The sequence below is a fragment of the Rissa tridactyla genome, chromosome 10, assembly GCF_028500815.1.
Source record: "Rissa tridactyla isolate bRisTri1 chromosome 10, bRisTri1.patW.cur.20221130, whole genome shotgun sequence".
NCBI lineage: Eukaryota > Metazoa > Chordata > Aves > Charadriiformes > Laridae > Rissa > Rissa tridactyla.
In genome coordinates this window covers 310,245-329,114 of record NC_071475.1, presented here as the reverse complement: position 1 = coordinate 329,114, position 18,870 = coordinate 310,245, and the positions used below count along the sequence as shown (strand labels likewise).

General features: G+C 44.3%; 1 protein-coding gene across 1 annotated transcript in view; it reads right to left on the bottom strand.

Moving 5' to 3' along the window:
* FANCD2 (FA complementation group D2) overlaps positions 1-18,870 on the bottom strand; it is a 52,380-nt gene that overhangs the window by 9,056 nt on the left and 24,454 nt on the right. The window contains exons 21-35 of the mRNA XM_054216645.1: positions 18,434-18,559; positions 17,095-17,168; positions 16,861-17,001; positions 15,577-15,677; positions 15,161-15,276; positions 13,708-13,816; positions 12,082-12,180; positions 10,923-11,032; positions 8,014-8,160; positions 6,844-6,960; positions 5,854-5,982; positions 5,541-5,656; positions 4,294-4,407; positions 3,615-3,742; positions 2,121-2,220 (exon numbers count right to left, since the gene is read on the bottom strand). Coding sequence (XP_054072620.1) covers positions 2,121-2,220; positions 3,615-3,742; positions 4,294-4,407; positions 5,541-5,656; positions 5,854-5,982; positions 6,844-6,960; positions 8,014-8,160; positions 10,923-11,032; positions 12,082-12,180; positions 13,708-13,816; positions 15,161-15,276; positions 15,577-15,677; positions 16,861-17,001; positions 17,095-17,168; positions 18,434-18,559 — 1,727 coding nt within the window. The remainder of the gene's footprint in view (positions 1-2,120; positions 2,221-3,614; positions 3,743-4,293; positions 4,408-5,540; positions 5,657-5,853; positions 5,983-6,843; positions 6,961-8,013; positions 8,161-10,922; positions 11,033-12,081; positions 12,181-13,707; positions 13,817-15,160; positions 15,277-15,576; positions 15,678-16,860; positions 17,002-17,094; positions 17,169-18,433; positions 18,560-18,870) is intronic.

The following is an 18,870-nucleotide window of genomic DNA, read 5'->3' as shown; positions in this document are numbered from 1 at the left end:
GGCTGTGAACAGCAGGAGATGGAGTTGCCCTTTATGTGAGAGAATGGCTGGAATGCACGGAGCTCTGCCTGAGGATGGGTGATGAGCCAACTGAGAGCTTATGGGTAAGGATGAAAGCACCAACCAGTATGGGTGACATTGTAGTGGGTGTCTGCTATAGGCCACCTGGATCAGGAACAAGTAAACGCAGTTTTCTACAGACAGCTAGAAGTAGTTACATCTTTGCAGGCCCTGGTCCTCATGGGGGACTAACCACTAGGACACCTGCTGGAAGGACAACACAGCAGGGCATAAGCAATCCAGGAGGTTCCTGGAGAACATCGATGACAACTTCCTGACACAAGTGACAGAGGAGCTGATGAGGACAGGTGCTCTGCTGGACCTCGCACTTAAAAACAAGGAAGGGCTCCTTGGGGAAGGTCAAAGGCAGCATTGGCTGCAGTGACTGTGAGATGTCGGAGTTCAGTATCCTCAGAGAAGGGAGCAGGACAAATAGCAAGATCATAACCCTCAACTTAAGGAAGGCAGACTTTGGCCTCTTCCTGGATCTTCTTGCCATGGCGCAGGGGCCTAGAGGAAAGAAGGGTCCAAGAAAGCTGTTTGATATGGAAGGATCACCTGCTCCAAGCTCAAGAACAGTCCATCCCAAAGAGCACAAAGTCAAACAAAAATGCCAGGAGGCCGGTATGAAGAAGGAGCTCCTGGCAAAACTCAAACACAAAAAGGAAGCATACAGAAGGTGGCAGCAGAGACAAGTAACCTGAGAGTAACACAGAGGCACTGTCAAAGCATGCAGAGATGTGGGTAGGAAAGCCAAAGCCCTCCTGGAGCTGAATCTGTTGAATCTGTCAAGGGGTGCCAAGGGCAATAAGAAGGGCTCCTCTAAGTACACAACTAGAAAAAGGAAGACTAGGGAAAATGTAGGTCCACTGCTGAATGTGGCAGGGTCCTGGTGACACAGGACATGGAAAAAGCTAAGGTACATGTTAAGGAACTGAATGCCTTCATTAAGTCAGTCTTTACTAGCAAAACTGGCCTCCAGAAATCCCATGCCCCAGAGTGGGGGAAAGTCTGGAGCAAGGAAGACTTTATGAAAGATGATCATGCTAGGGAAAAGCTAAGCAAGCTGGACATACATAAATCCACAGGCCCTGATGGGATGCTGAGGGACATGGTGGATGTCCTTGTGAGGCTACTCTCAATTATCACGGTGACTGGGAGAAGAGCCTGAGGGCTGAAGGAAAACAAATGTCATTCCTGTCTTCATTAAGGGCAGGAGGAAGGACCCAGGGAACTACAGGCCAGTCAGCCACACCTTGATCCCTGGGAAGGTTGTGGAACAACTATCCTGGAAACCATTTCCAGGCACATGAAGGATAAGAAGGTGATTGGGAGTAGTCAGCATGGATTCACCAAGGGGAAGTCATGCCTGACCAGTCTGATAACCTTCAATGAAATGACTGGCTTGTACATGAGGGGAGAGGAGTGGATATTGTCTACCCTGACTTCTAAGGCTTTCGATACTGTCTCCTGTAAGATCCTCGCAGAGTAGCTGTTGAAGTACGGGCTGGACGAGCAGACAGTGAGGTAGACTGAAAACTGGCTGAACTGCCAAGCTCAGACAGTTTTGTCCAGCATTGTCCCAGGCAGCCTGCTCTAGGTCTCCCTGCTGGAGCAGGGGCGTTGGAACAAGGTGACCTCCAGAGGTCCCTTCCAACCTCAACCCTGTGATTTTGTGATTGTATTTCACCTAATACTCAGTCCTGCTCTCCTTGACTTTAGTGACAGCTGATTTGCTTTTGCTTTAGTGAAAACAAAACCAGACACTTTGGTCCAGATCCACACTTACGTGTGTATGTACGCACACATACATGTATAGGTGTGTTGATGTATACCGGCAAGCTACAGTCTAGCAAACATGAGGTCCAAATATGCTTTTACAGCCAATGGCTAATAGTTCTTCCTATCACTTACTGCCTTTCCATGCTGTAGAAACAGTGCTTTAGGCCAAACTGTGTAAGTATGAGGGTTATGACTGAGAGGAGTCATTCCTCTGCAGCAACAGTAATTATCAGAAAAAGGGTTTCTCGACGTGCTTGGGACAATGGCTTGAACCTTACCAGAGCAGAGTATGCAGCGCGCTGTTCAACTGGCTGCCCTTCTCTTGTTCTCCACTGGGCTTCACCCATGACTGGCAGAGGAACTGCTTTGCTAAGGAAGCTGTAAAAGATGAGGGATAACTTACTGAAGGAAATAGATCTGTTTCACTTCCCACGTGTTGCAAGAATCCAAGACAATTTCCTTCTTCCATATAAAGGCAGTGTGTCCCAATGGCTTTTTGAAAGCCATTCAATCACAATATCACTACCCCTCAGTATGTCTGAACTTTTTAAAGTCAGAATACATTTTCCCTAAAAAGCAGTAAGACTACAAGACCACAATATATGCACATCCATTGTGTTCCTGGCTGGAATATCTGTTCGCATCAGAACTGCGATCCATCTCAGGCCATTTCTCCCTGACAAACTTACATTAATCATTATTTGTTTGGTAGCTCCTACAGTGTGCCAACTATCTGTTTTTAATCAGCGCAATCTGCAACCCTTAGAGAATCCATTTCTAGAAATGGAATTCCAATAACAAGTGATGTGACTTTTTGGCGACAGCGCTATAATAATAAATGTGAACAAGTAAGTTTAAAGTTTACAGATTTTTAAATAAAAACTGCTAACAAACTTGTTTATCTCTTGCACAAATGTTTTAAACCAGGACATTATTAGTTAAAATTGGTTATTCCCTGCCACACTCAGTGGGCAGTTATCCCCATGTGGGACTGTTTAAAATAGTAAAATAACCTCAAAGTATGGAACCTACAGTTCTGAGTGGCTATGGGGATCTGAGAGGTGTCTTAATATGACAAGGTATGGCTGAAAGAGGTGACTGTGGAGTATTTATTTCAGTGTGTGACAAAGCGCGTCTTGTATATTCCCTGCAAGCATGTCTATGCCTTATGTGCCTGAATGCTGTTCCTCTTACAGAACAGATCCTAATCCCCGACAAGAGTTCTCTTAATTGAAAACGTTTGTTGCATGGCACTAAGAACATACAGGGTTTTTTCCCTCTGCCCTCAAACAGCAGCTGTTATTTGCAGTTCATTTCCATAGTTTTCGTAAATGAGCTGTCACAGCACACTGAGACATCTGTACCTACACTAGGAAGTTACATCAGATTAAGTCTATGATCATCTCCATAATCGGTGATTAAACTGGTACCAGAATTGAACAGCAGGCTTGTTCTTAGAACTCTTAAAAGCTGTGAGTTCTAAAGTTTTAGAATTCTAAAAGAACTCTAAAAATCTGATTTTTAAAAACAATTAAGTGAGCTGGAGTCTGCCTTCCTGCATGTGACTAAAGCACAGCAAAACAAATACCAAAGAGGTCCCAATATATTTATTGCTATTACTTTTACTATTGGCTAGGACTGTTCACCCCAGTGAGATTACTAGTATAATACAGGGAAAATCTCTCCCCCAAAAGATACACTCCAGAGACAGAACTCAAGTCTTACAGGCAAAGGACAGCATGTAAACTAATTAGAGATTCTTCACACATTACCCATTTTCTCTTTCTTCCAGCCAGCCATTGGTTTCTCAGCGATGGCAATCAGGAGCTGAGCGAGGACGAGCGCACAGTGGAAGCTGGGAACACTCTGCTGGAAGTTCAGTAGGTAGTGAAAACTCCCACTGCGGATGACAGGAAAGAGAAAAGGTAAAATCAGTGTAGATAGTCTAATACTTCCTTTTTATTTATGTGTTTCTGGGAGATTACCCTGAGATCCAAGGTCTCCCTAGCCCAGTATTTTGTCTCTGGCAGTGCCCTTCTGAAGAAGGGGTAGTCAACCACTAGTAGATAAAAATTTGGTCACCAAGAAACTTCTCTTAAGTCCCAGTCACTCTAAGTCAAGCAACAGCTTATACGCTGCTTTTGCCTACTGTTCCTGTTGGCGTTTTAACTATCCAGAACACACTCATTCCTTCTGTGAATCCTACTAACCTCCTAGACTCAAATGGCACACAAATGAATGAGATCCATAGATTAAGGCATATTTTATAATCCAGTAGCTCCTTTTCATTAGGTTTGACCACACTGCTGTTCAATTCAATACAAAGCTCTCTGAAGGTAGTATGGTCTTTATGAGAGCTCCCAAACACACATTTACTCATAATGTCCACACAAAACAGGGAAGACTGCTTGAAATTTCTCACTTTCAGAGCTTGGGAAATACTGATTCTACCTTATCAGCTCCTCAAGAAGAAGAAACTCTGTCTCTCCTGGCTTTAGCCTCTCTGCAAGCACCTGGAGAGCGGACCTTAGCAAGTCAGTGTTTTCATGCTGAGAAAAACCATTCCTGAGGGAGAAAAAAAAAAGAAAATCCAGTTAATCATCAGAGAGGTACTGGATGCAAAGCATATCTGGGCATATATTTGCAACAAGAAAAATAAAGAAGCTGGATATGCAAGAAGAACCCTGCAATATGGAAGTTATAAGGGGACACAAAAAACTGAAAACTGATTTTGACAGCAAACTTAGTTCATATACCCTTTATCTTCTCCAGGGATTAGAAAACCTTGTGTACACACAATACTAACTTTTCAGTCAGACTGCAGACCTGGCTAGGAGAGTTCAGGCCATTTCACATAAGCAGAGGTCCATATATACTAAAACAATGCTATGGAGACATGAAAAAAAAAAAGGATGCCTAATGACAGTTGCTGTGCTAATGAGAAAATGACCAATCTGGGAATAGTCAGGAGTGGATCAGGATCCCCGAGGCTCCAGTAGTGGCCAACAGGAGAGGCAGACCTCAGACTTCATACACATTTTTACACAATTATTACATACGTTTTTTTACGTACAAAGGTAAACCACTTTCTGCACACAGATCTAAATTAGGGTTCAGAAAAAATTTCTATGATGCTATCCTGGATTATATTAGCAGATGCAGAGGTCAGATCCAGGCTGCATACGAATTGTTGATTTTGGCATTTATGAATCCATTTCAAGGGTATCAGCAGCACAGGTTTTTCAGCAATGAAATACACATTCATCCTTTCCCATTGGCAAAAGAAATTCTTTCATTGCTCAGGATTCAGGCAGTGACAATTTAGCAAGGGATGAGGGGACTTACTGGGTAAGACATTCCAAGATCCATAGGCAGAATGGGAGTTGCACAACTAGGTGTGCCAGTATGCCACTTATGCTGGTCTTGATCCAAACCCACATTGAATTCTAGACAGTTCAGTGTCTCATCGTGCATTCACCGTTAATCACCTACAGTTTTAGTTCAGCTCAGGATCAGGCAAGGAAGGTTGACATAACTATAAAGTTCTTAAAAGTCTCCAACCACTGCAGTGTGTTATTCTGCATGGCTGACAGGCCATTTGCTGGGTACAAACACTTTAAAGAAAAGGAACAAGACGAGTAAGCAATAAACAGACTACGCTTATTTAGGCAACTATATACTATTTTGTTTAAACTCACCAAGCAAATAGGGAGCGAAAAGTTAGTAACAGCTTTTGGTAACAAGAGGACATCAGCTGGTGCTCCTGGATGTTCGCTCCTGGGTCGTCTTCTACACCCCGATTTTGTCCAACTGCCTTTAATACCAAACGAATAATTTGTGAAATGCTATTCCAAGGAAAGATAATGGCACAAGAATCCTTTTCCGCAAATTCCATGTTTAAAAAAACTGAAGAAAACAAAGCCCCTCTCTTTTTCCTACAAACAAAACCAGGATACCTTTAAAGGTGACAAAAGTCGACAGTTTTTTGAGTCAAAATCGTTGTCTACTGACCTGGAAGTAGTTGTGCATGTTCTCCATGTGATTACACAGTGGCTTTAGTAGCTTGACTACACACGTAGCGACTTCCTTGGGGGATCTCTGACACAGGTGGGAAAAGCCAATATCCTTGTAGCCTCTTTCCTGCAGTAAACCCAAAAGATTAAAGTCACTTATCAGCCTTACCTGAGAATAACTCTGCTTCAAGCACAGAGACTTGACTTAGACTTAGACTGCTTCTGAGCAGTGCAATTCCTGATGTCATACACTCTCTCAGGAAGAATCACAGAATAAGAAAGTTGGCTTCTAATGAACAACCAGCATCAACTCAGACAAGTGGATAACACTCAATGAAGAGAATAAAACTGATGTGACATGTAGCTCTTCTACATTTCACTCAAACACTAAGAGAAAACAGTCTCTGCATATGGGAATTGAGATAGGTAGAAAGACAAGGAGAAAGAACACTGAATGTGATGGAGTCCACGAGGTTGTAGTGAATTTCTCATAGTTTAATGCAATGGGCTGCACATGTTTACCTTCCTCCTGAAGGCATCGGCAAGGAATGCGAGCAGTCACTGCACTCGGGGTGTTCTTCTGAAGACTACATAAAAAGCAAAAACCTGTATCCAGCAGTTTCTGTTGGATGCTGCGGCTATCCGGCCTGCCTAACCTGAGCTGCTTCTAGAACAGCAAAGCCAGTGTTCCCACGGAGGGGTAGGAAAAGGGTCACTTGACTTTTGAGGCGCCAGGGCTTTCCCTCAGTTTATACCCTTTCCCAAGACATGTAGAGAACCAAATGCTACAAACACCAGTGAGGGAAACAGTACAGAAGTCTCTTTTGAAAGAGCAAGTGCTGCTCTGACACACAGCTGGGAGTCAAACTTCCATTTAACTGTTAGATGAAAATAATTCTGAAAAACATTTCTCTCAGGAAAGGCCTGGAGGCCACTGATGTGCCCTGCCTCAGGCAGGTCTAGCCCCATGGGCTGCTGTTGTACTTGCCTTTGGAAAGGGCAGTCTCCTTGTGGAGCCTGGGGTCAGCACGTGTTCCAACTTCCAGCACAGGTCATCCAGAAGGAAGCAAAGTTCAGCAGGCCCCAGCTGCACAACTTCACGAGCCTGCAATTATAAGAACAATCAATCCCAGGACCCAAATGTAATTGTAGTCCCGTGAAGCTCAAGTTCACCCCCTCCATTTCCAGTTACGACTCCTGGCTTAGTTAGCCTCAGGCAGGGACCTGTTTGGTAGATGCTAGGGTTTTATGTCTCCCCCCTGCAGGTATGGGGCGTTGGTTCTGGTTACTCAAAGTGTGAAGCAAACCTGGTGCCCTGAACATAGCTGAGGCGATGTCAGTAACACTTAACTACTGAGAGAGAACTGATTTATATATATTGAAAATAAGCTCCTAAGAATAAAAAGAGGTTTAAGCCCGGAGTCATAAAATTCACCAATTGAGTAATAGTCAAGAAGTAATTTGAAATAATGCCACGTAGCCCAAGAGACTTGTCAGTCTTCCAGTTGGCCTGGGACCTGCAGGCACAGAGACAGTTGTCCATGAAGCAGACCAGGCTGTACTCCAGCCTGCCATCGCCTTTTCACATTTTACTAATCTTACTGTAGCCTTACAAAATTAGACTCCAGGTGGACTCAGATGCGTACAAAGAGAGTAACAAAATTAAGTACTTCTGCTTTCCACATCCATAATAATGCAGTTCTATATAAGCTCACAAATGATAAGGAGGACCCTGCTCACTGAGGGCACACCCATGACACCAGTCCCACATTTGTGTTGAGTTTCTGATCTGCTGATGCCTTGAGACATGTGCCTTTTTGCAACATAGGCTTTACTTAAATGTCATAAGTTCTTTTTCATAGGCAAGCTGCCTCTTACTGTATTTAACATCCTACAGCTTAGTAATTTTTAATATTAAAGTCCCTTCCTTTCCTTTTATGCAACATTTATATTACTTTGTTTTTAATTTTGCTATGCTACATTGTCTGCTGTTCTCAGGAAAGTCCTCTTTATCTCAGTGCCTTGTAGCTCACAGCCTGGACCAACGCATCTTAACATCAATCTTCTGTCCATTTTAACGGAGCAGAAGGAGCCAAGGCCGCCGAGAGAGTCAGTCACACACAGCCTTATCAGTATGGTTTCAGGTTGTTCCGCTCACCTCTGTGTGCATCTCTGTGTCCAAGACAGACTTTGTCAGCAGCCCACAGTGGAGTACGGTGAACACTTCAAGGTCTAACTCTCGGAAGTACGGGCGATAGCTCTGCAGCTGTGCCAGAGGATTTCCTGTCTCTCTCTCAGCAGCAGTCTGAAAAGTAAATGGCAGGATTAAGGTTGCAACGTGCAAGGCTATAAGACCTTCTAGCTGAAATCATAGAATCATTCAGGTTGGAAAAGACCCTTGGGATCATCGAGTCCAACCATCAACCCCACTCTACAAAGTTCTCCCCTACACCATATCCCCCAACACCACATCTAAACAAGTCTTAAACACATCCAGGGATGGTGACTCCACCACCTCCCTGGGCAGCCTATTCCAGTGTCTGACCACTCTTTCTGGGAAGAATTTTTTCCTGACGTCCAGCCTAAACCTACCCTGCTGCAGCTCGAACCCATTCCCTCTTGTTCTATCGCTAATGACCTGTGAGAAGAGACCAGCACCAACCTCTCTACAGCGTCCTTTCAAGTAGTTGTAGAGAGTGATGAGGTCTCCCCGCAGCCTCCTCTTCCTCAAACTAAACAGTCCCAGCTCCTTCAGTTGCTCCTCTTAAGATTTATTCTCCAGGCCCTTCACCAGCTTCGCTGCCCTCCTCTGCACTCGCTCCAGCACCTCGAGATCTCTCTCATATTGAGGTGCCCAGAACTGGACACAGTGCTCAAGGGGTGGCCTCACCAGTGCTGAGTACAGGGGGACAATCCCCTCCCTCCTTCTGCTGGTCACACTAGTTCTAATACAAGCCAGGATGCCATTGGCCCTCTTGGCCACCCGGGCACACTGCTGGCTCATGTTCAGCCGCTTGTCAATTAGAACCCCCAGGTCCTTTTCTGCCAGGCAGCTCTCCAGCCACACTGCCCCAAGCCTGTAGCGATGCGTGGGGTTGTTGTGGCCCAAGTGCAGGAACTGGCACTTGGCCTTGTTGAAGCTCATACCGTTAGCATTGGCCCATCGGTCCAATCTACCCAAGTCTCTCTGTAGATCCTCCCTATCCTCATGTAGATCAACACTCCCACTTAGCTTCGTGTCATCTGCAAACTTGCTGATGATACACTCTATGTCCTTATCAAGGTCATCAATAAAGATGTTAAACAGAAACGGTCCCAACACCAAGCCCTGAGGGACACCACTTGTGACCAGCCACCAGCTGGATTTAACTCCATTGACCACCACTCTTTGGGACCGCCCACCCAGCCAGTGCTTGATCCAGCAGATCGTATGCTCATCCAGGCCACGAGCAGCCAATTTTTCCATGAGAATTCTATGGGGGACAGTGTCAAATGCTTTTCAAAAGTCTAGGTAGACAATGTCCACAGCCTTTCCCTTATCCAATAATCTGGTCATCTTGTCATAGAAGGAAATCAGGTTCGTCAGGCAGGACCTGCCTTTCATAAACCCATGCTGACTAGGCCTGATCCCCTGCTTGTCCATTATATGAGTTGTGAAATAAAGCTATTTCTTTCACACCGATGTCAATATTTTGTGCCAGATTGAAAAAAATACTAAGAAGAATTCACGATAGCTAGTAGAGAGACAAGCACATAGAATCAGAAGCATTTTCATTTTGGACTGTACAAGTCACTAAAAATTTTCTAGAAAAAAATAATACTTCGGAAACTGGAATAATCTTTACTATCTCCTTTCTGTGAATCAGTGGGCATTATGAAACTCATTCTGGACTTGGTGAAAGACCAAGCACCATAAGCACCCATAAGCAACACAAAAGATGAAGGCAAATGGTTTTATCTTTGATAAATACCAGGATGGTAAACTACGGGATGGTCTATTGTCTCTGGGTGACAATCTGTAAGTTCTTAGAGATTGGCTCCACACAACCCTGTCACAAGAGCCAATATACATTACATGTGGCTTACAACAGGATTTCTGTATTCTGTCGTCCTGGGCAGGGCACGGTATCTAAGGACTAGTTGGGACCAGCACTCTGGTAAGGTGAGAAAGATTAGACACATTCCTGCCCAAAACTATTTGGGACTTTGTTTATTCCCTGTAACTTAAGTGACTTTGTTATCATATCTGACTCAGTTACATATCTGTACAATGGCAGGGAAGTAGAAGCATATTTGCCTGGCTGAAATTGATAAAATGGACTCTGAATAACATTTATTAGTAACAGTGGTAGAAGTGGGGCTGTCTGGGATGCTTATGAGAACCAGCCCCCAGGATGCTGCCCCGAAGCCAGGCACAATTCCCTGGCTTCTTTCTTTCAGCTAGCACGGATTCTGCATTCCAGACACAATGACAATACTGTAAGAGCTTGTTCAAAAGAACAAGAAATGAAATTCAATAATTCATTTGTTGATAGATTTGGGAAGTAGTTCTTAGCATGTGATGAAAATGGATTTTGAAGATGACTTATCACAAATACATTGATCAAATACCTCAAGGTAAGTTTGCAAAATGAGCACCTGTGACTGAAGCAGACTAGAAGCAGTGGGAGACACAGTCCTTACCAGGGTTTGTATTTTCCAGATTCATTTCACAATTTCTGACATGAGTCTAGGAATGGCAGGTTATTGCAGTAATTTGAGAGATAGGACGCTGGCTTCATATAGAAAATTTCCATAGTCATAACCAGAGAGTAAACAATAGTATTATTGGTAATCCTGCACATTTGCACTGCCCTGAACCACACTGCCTGTTGGAGAGTGGCTGGCCTCTGCAGCAGGCAATTTTCAAAATTCAGGTGGGAGGTAGGGAACGGAAAGCAGAATTAAACCACTTGACTGTGATTAACTTTTGAAGTTAACAGTCCCTCTCTCAAAGCTTTTATTTATGCTTCTACATCATCTCCCCTAGTCTATCTTTCTTGCAAGCACCCAGGAGCATACACCTACCTTCTCCAGCTCAGAGAGCTCAGTATCAGGCTGGTTTCCCTCAGAACTGTCATCTGCTTGAGAACGATCTGCAGAGCAGGCTTTGCTGCCATCAGCCTTTTTTTTCCTTCCTTAAAGAGAAAAGCAACTTCAGAAACGAAGGCTAAACTGCGCTAAACACTAGACAGCACTTGCAGCCAGGGAAACGGCACAGGCTGTACTTTGATCAGCTCTAAGAAAGCATGGAGATGCACAGGTTGTGTGTCATCTGCAGCCAAGATCACGGTCCAAAAGAGAGTCAAATGCGCTTGGGGATCTCCCACAACCAGCTTCTATTTTATAAAAATCACAGTAAGAAATTAAAGCTACTCTCACTGTTCTTACAGTAGTTAAAACATTATGAAGTGATTGCAAAAAAAAAAAATGCTTGAACCAAAATTTAATGTTTCTTTCTCAGACAAACTATTGAGAAAGGAAGAGGACCTGGAAAAGGAAGGTAAGACACAACCATAGAAGGGACTTGCAGGGATGCCAAGCCAACAGCCAAGTAACACAATGATATAATTGCAATGGTCGTCATCGCTGACAACAGTAGAGAGATTCTGACCTCATGGTAGGATCCTGACACACTATGTAGCAGAGAGATCAAAGAAACTGCATTGATGTCAAGTAATTGCACAGGATGTATTAGACCAAACAGACAGACAATAAGTCACCAGGGTGAGGTGACATTCACACAAGGTCCCCAAAGGAATTAATATGTGACATTTCAGAACCGCTGGTTCCTAAGAGATCAGTTAGGTACAACCTAAAAATCAGGGATTTGCAAGGCAGCTCAAGCCACAGGTTCAGCACCAACCTGGCAAAGGCAGAACAACTTACTGCTGCAGAAAATACTTTGGCAGGTGAAAACAGTCAATGAAAGCCCTGGATTTTCACTGCTAAATGCTAAGTATCAGCTTCCCAAAGGAGACAGACTACCCAACACCTGTTTGGAGTAGGATATTTTTACATCCCCACTTCAGCTGCAACAGGAATTGATCAGATAAGATTTCAAGCTAGATAGACCTTGCCAGGAATTCTGTGTTTTATGCATACACAAGTGCAATGGCTGCAGTGCAATGTGCCAGTCAAACCCCACATCACATCTGTTTGCTTAAATGTTTTAAACTTTCGTTACCATTCCTTTTTTTCCCTGGACCAACAGTGTTAAGGGACGGTACTGCCTCCAGACCTTCAGAATCAAAAGTAGCTGGTGGTGGGACATAGCCAGGGGTTGCTGAAAGAGCCAAAATGTAGAAATTGTGTTAGTTCAGCTCATGAATGACAAAATACAGGCAAGATACATATCTAGAGGAAGTACCATACGTTGTCCTGGTGATTGTCCCTCTACTCTTATGCATAGCTGTTTTAGCTCTAATTAGCCTTATCATATGTCTGCACTGCACTGGAATTACAGCTCTTTGCATTCCTCCAGCAACGGAGGATAACAAGTGCTCAGCTGTCCTTGGACATCTGTCCATGTTGGTGAAGCTTAAAGGGCTGTTCTAGCACGTCTGAGCCTTTTCTGTGCTGTCTCTTGGAGCAGCAGAAAGGTGTTGAGGCTGCACTTTATTTTAGATGAAGTTGTTCTGTTGGTTTACAAACACAGCTTTTAACAGATAGCTTGTGTAAGGTATGTGGAAGGTGACAGTGTATTCTTCATTGCATTTATCTTCTTAAAGACCTTTTCAATGTGAAAGGAGATAATAAGTAAAGGGGGAAGCCATAAGCAAGAACAGACAGACACAAACCTGGTAGACAAGGGATAATGGAGACAATTTCAAAGACTAAAAGTCTCCAGTTTGTGATTGATGGGCCATTAAGAAACTCCAGACATGGCTTTGGGAAAGGACACCTGGACTTTGTAACTGATAAGATGGGAGGAAAAAGAGGACCTTTTGGATTTGAGATAGTGTGATGGCAGGGGAGAAGGGTAGAACTATGCAAATTAATGAAGGAATATCCAGGGAAGTGGGGCAGGGATGAACAGAGGGGAATGGGCAGAAACAGTGCGACTGGCAACGAGTAAAGCACTGCTGGTCAGTAGAACTGTCCGATCAGTACACTTGTCTGACTGAACCCTGTGCCTTATCACCGCAGTCTGTCCTATCTTCTTATTAAGTACTTTCTTAACTATATTTCAGTGTAATCTCACTATCCTCTGTGTGTGTGTGTGTGTGTGTGTGTGTGTGTGTGCATGCCTCAAGGACTAAATGCCAACTACTGGTAAGACCCGTGTGAGTAAATACTGGGTCAGCAACTAGAGTTGGACCACCCTGGGCCTGCGATGTCAGCAACTAGAGTGAGTGAGGGTCTCAGTGTCAGTAGTCAAAGATGCCATTAGTTCTTGGGAACATCTCTACAGGTCCCATAGACTTTGTACATGGAGCGTGTGAGTGTGCGTGTCTGCTAGCGAGCAGCAAGCTGGAACAGCCAGTGAGGAGGGGACTCGTGGAGTAGATGAGAAGGCCTGGGACCTAGGCAGGCTACCGTGCAGATGGAGGGGCTGTGCCAACACTTGTGGGATTTGCAAATGTTCCTGTGCTTGTGGCTCCCGAGTGGGAACAGTCAAAGAGACGTCGCTGAGGAGGTGATTGAGAAGGCCTCAGACAAATTGAAAACAATAGCTGTCTGTGTATGAACTCTTAGGCCGCTGTAAAAATGCAGTATGTGTTACTCTGTACTTCCTCCATTGACGTTTACGACAATCCCTTTCACTTCACAGCTGGCGCAGGCCCAGAATATGCAAATGTTTCATACTCACCTGCCAAGCATTTTCCCAGCACAGTCTGTAGCTCTGTGATGTTCTGTAATCGAGTCAAAACTTTCCCCTTCATCTCAGCGTCCTGTTGCTGGCAGAAGGCATTTACAACCTAGAGATACAAACCAAACTCACAAACTTAGGGAGATTTGTACCCACTGTTTACTACTTTTTCTTCTCTGAATAGCATTCTCAATTTCTGAATAAGCACACAACACAGCACAAGTGGCCTGTGTGATCAGATCCAGACTGCACGAAGAGAGCTCTTCAGAAGCCCACGAGAACATGGACACAATTGGTGCAATCTAACAAAAGCAAAAAAGCAACTCTTACAGATCAAATATTAACTGAAGAGGAATTAGCAGACAGCATATTGTCAGATTCTGTGCAGCTTGTGGCTCTGGAGACCCCTTGGCATTTCCTAGGTCTGCCAGGAAAGAGGCAGTCCTGGGAGAAGAGCAGCAACAGGGAGGACTGGGGATGTGGAATTGCACCAACTCTGACATAGCTCGTGTTATCAGAATAACCCCATCAGGGAACATTCCCGCTGACCATCAATGTTAGCAAATACATGGTCCAAATCTGCTTGAAGGCACTGCATTTCACCCTTCTGTAAGCTCACAGAGTTACAGAACAAAGCAGACAATCACAACTGAGTTCGCAAGGGACCTGTGGAAGTGTTTAGTCCGACACACTGTTCGAAGCAGCATCAACTAAAGAGTTGCTTAGAGCCTTTCCTAGTGGAGCACTGAGCATCTCCAAGAAAGGTGATCCCACAGCTTCTCTGGAGGTAACAGAAGGCCATAGTAAAAGACCATAATACGCGCTCCCCACTGGCTTCTCCTCTCCAGGCTGAACTACCTCTGCTCTACCAGCCTCCTCTCATACACCGTGTGCTCCAGCCCCTCATCAGCCTGGTGGCCTCTGCTGGACTCGCTCCGGAACGACAATGGGAGCCCCAGACTGGACACAGTACTGCAGGCAGGGCCTCATACCTGCCAAGCAGAAGGCAACAATCCATGCCCTTGACCAGCTAGTGACTTGCCTGCTCTCCAGCATGGTGAGACTGGCCTTTCTTTCTGATCCTCCCTTCATAGTTTAGACATATATTACCTCAGAGAATAGACATATATATTTGGGGTTTACAGCATCCTCCCTGCAACAGCAAAACTGATTTTCATACACCAAAATGTGACAGAGTGTACAAACTGCAGCTTAGTAGCAGGTGGAAAACTCGCATCAGCAAGGCAGTCCGTAGAGCCTGCTAGCAGCAGGATAAAGGATAAATGCTAATGAAGAGAAGAACAAGGAGAGATCACCAGGACCTTGCTGGAGAAGGTTGCCAAGAGGCAAGACTCTTCTTCAACAAGAATTGCACCCCCGAAGCCTAAGGTTAGTGTTTTTAAGTGCTACTTCTCAGTGCCACTCCAGAACCTGCTGACAAGGCTCCACTCACCTCACGAAACCAGTTGAGAGCATAGAATAGGAGTGAGCACAGAAATTCCCGTTCCTGCTTGGACAGAGAGTCCAGCTTCCCTTCAGCCTCCAGGTCAGTCAGGTACAGGGGGCAACCTGGGAGAGAGCAGGAAAAGAAGACGTGGGACTGTGTGCGCTACCCATCCTTTGGGCTTTGCGTGGACAAAGTCTCTCACCAAAGCCTGTATCAATTCCAATGGCTATCTGGACTAAGCCTTGTAAGCCACCCAGACAAAGCAATTGTCTCCCCTGCCTCCCTTCCACTTTGTGGGCAAGAGAGCATCTCAGCCTCCTTCACAAACAGCACAATTCTTCCTACAGCTGCAGGAAGTCTTTGCAGACCTGGGACAGGAACAAGTCAGCCAGCCAGACCCTGTAAAGGTCCATTTCCCATACCTAATAAGGCGTCAATCTCCTCCAGGCTTCCACTGTTCTGCTCTCCAGTGTAGAGCCTCAGCAATCGAAAACAGGGTGACAGACATATCGGTGACACTACCCTGGGATACAAAAAAAAAAAAAAAAATTGAGTAGGCCCTGTGTTTTATACACCTCAGAATGGCCATCACTTTTCCATTATGTCCTATGTCCTCCCCATGCCGCCTTGCCTATGCCTGCTATTTTGCTTCTTGCAAGTCCCAGCCACACAGAGCAAAAACGCACTATGTGGTTAAAAAATAAAAATAAAAAATTTGTGATCACCAGTTTTCTGGAAAAGCATATAAGGGCAGAAAACCAGCTGTAATGAATAAAAATGGGGTCAGATTTATTTCTAGTAGAAATCGAAGGTGAATAATTCAGAAGGAACTATAAGAAATTATGCAAAACAGAGCTGTGATCAGTGGAGAAACCTCCTTGAACATTTTGTAGCATGCCACTGCTCACATTCTGAGTGAGGAAAATTAACATTTTTCCATGGATGCATGTAAAGTAGCTATATTTTCTTTTATTTTAAAGTGATCACGCCTTTTTTTAAGCACAACTAAAATCTCAACAAAATCTTATGACAATAAATTACATAGGATATGAAGGTGTCAGTTAAAAAAAAAAAGCGCCTTTTATTATTTTTAAATTCGATGTCCTACTTTTTAATTAGACTTTTTTTTTTTTTTATCTCTTGCATGCTTCCTGTTCCATTCTCCAAAGACAAGGCCCTTATTTCTCAGTCGAATTTCACTTGTGGCTGCATGTTTGTGGCTTTGCTCTGGAGCACAGTCTATGTTGTCCAAGTACGACTGAAGGTGAGAAAAATCGTGTACTGTTGATGCACACTAACTCCCTAGTGATTCTCTATTTGAGAATTGTTGCTCAAAATATGAATTTTGCTACCTCAAGGTTGCCTGTCCATCTCCGTATGGCATTCAATATCACCATAACACTAGAAGAAAGAGCTACTATTCTCATGTGACAGATGGGAGACAAGGCAGACGCAGCATGACTTTCCCAAGATCACCTAAACAGCCTGAGCCAGAACAGACTGCCAGTTCCCAAACAGCTTATGCCTCTAGACCTATCTGAATATGTCTAACAGCAAGAGACGGAAAAGAACACTGGAAACCGGAAAATTCTCTGACCAGCTCCTTATCAGGCACTTTGGCAGGCAGGGCTGATAGCAGTGAAGTGCACCAAATGAAAACAATTCCTTTACCTTTGCAGTCATCCCACAATTAAGTGTCAAAATACCTTTTGCTTTGGTTACTCATTCCATCGGTGACCCTGCCAAGCTCACTCTGAGACACCAATGGTAAGAGGTTAATAGCAATCGCTCCCTGACTTTCATCTTCATCCAGATTATACAAGGGCTTCGCTGGGAACAAGAACGAACTGCAAGGAAAGACAAGACAGACAAGCTCTCATTGACAAACTCAGTTCTCAGTGACAGAAAAATCAGAAATACTTAGCCTGTGATTAGCATACCCCTCCACTGTAGGGCTGAGATCCACCACGAAGTCACACGGAAAGTCCTCCACCAAACTCCTCCCAAACTTGTCCTATAAAGAAAGGAAAAAAAAACTGCTCAGAAAAAAGGCTCAGTGAAGAAAGCTTCAACAGCAGCAGTGGAAAATGCAGAAGATAAGGCCAAGCGAAAGTATCCTGGAACAGTCACAGCAATGAAGCCCACTGCCTGCAAGGACAGCCAAGGCCTGCCTTTAGAGGCAAAGCCTGGAAACATTTCTAAGCATGCACAACCAACTTCCCTCTCTTTGAACATGGGCTTGTCTACAGGTCCCGCAGTGCTGCAGAGTGGCAGAGCAGCTGGCTGGAAAAGGAAAGCAGCCATGGGAAGTTCTCTGTCCTAAGAGCTGATGGTCAGAATGAAACGGCTACAAAGTGCTGGCAGGTTTATTTCACACAATGTGTCCCATGTCTTCACATGCTTACATTGTCAGAAACAATTAAGGGAGAAGTAGTACATGTGACAGAGTCTGGACAAACAATGAAAAGACACAAAAAAGTCCTCACAAAGGTTGTTAGAAGAACCTTAGCTTGTTTTTGCATTTCCGTCTTGCAAGGAAAAATGAGAAACCCTCCTTCCTTTGCTTTTCCTCCTTGGAGCACTCAGCTGGACCTCAGGAGACTGGCATTTCACAACTCCCTGGCTGCCTTCCCTCGTTCTAACACAATGTTCCTCCTCTCTGTAACCAGCAGATGCAAAAAGGACTTGTGGCACAAAGAGTGATCAGGTCCACAGCAGCCTTCAATGCTTTTCTAGGCCCCAAGATGGCTTGGTACCCTCCTGGTAGGCACAGCACATGTGCAAAAAAGAACCCCCAAGCAAGAAGAAAGAGCTGTCCAGTGGCCTTCACAATCCTCTTCCTATTACCATAAATAACTGTGTCTGTTCCAAGTCCTTAGGCATCAGATAATAGTCTGACCAGAAGCCAATTTCAATACTAAGTTTAAAGTTCTTTCAGATTCTACTTTTATCTATGAAACTTAAAAGCATGCTCTGAAATGTCATTTAATTTCCTTTAAAAGGCTTCCCAGTTGTCATGTAAAAGTTCACATAAAGGAAGTTGTTAAAGCACAATGAGGAATCTGCCACAATCATAAAATCCTCTTTCAGCTCTCTCAGCTTTTTTATCTGATCAATCTCTTACAAGAGCCTTAAGCACACCTAGAACACAAAAGAAAAAAAAAGTTCTCAGACTGGAGTGAAATCCTCAAATTGACTCTGTGCTGCCAATGCCTGAAAAACATCATGTTTCTGAAGAATTAATGTAAGTGATTAAGTTCAAACTACTCTGCAACATACCAGGAGCTGCAAGTCCAAATTCCCCTTCTGCTTCTCGATCAAACTGGCGAGTTCATCATAGTACAGAGCCAAGACCTCTGGTGTTTGCTCACAGCAGAAGCCCACAAGGTCCAGCAAGGTAGAAAGCTGCAAGGAGAGAGAGAGCAGCCTGTAGAAATGGGTAAGGTAAACAGATCCAACTCAAGCTTTTATCTTGAGTCCCTTTTACATTAATTTACTCTGAGGCATATCCAAAGCTTCATCTCTAGAGTAACAGCCCATGGTGACTTGTTTTGAAAAGACACAGTTTTAAGACAGAACATGTGTCTCTTAAGGTCCTGGCCCTGCTCCACCATGAAATAACACAAAAGAGCCTGCCCAGGACCACCCTTAAATAAAGTGCCATCCCAGAAGAAGGTTCTTCAACAGGAATTAAGGAAAAAGGCCAAGGCCAGGCC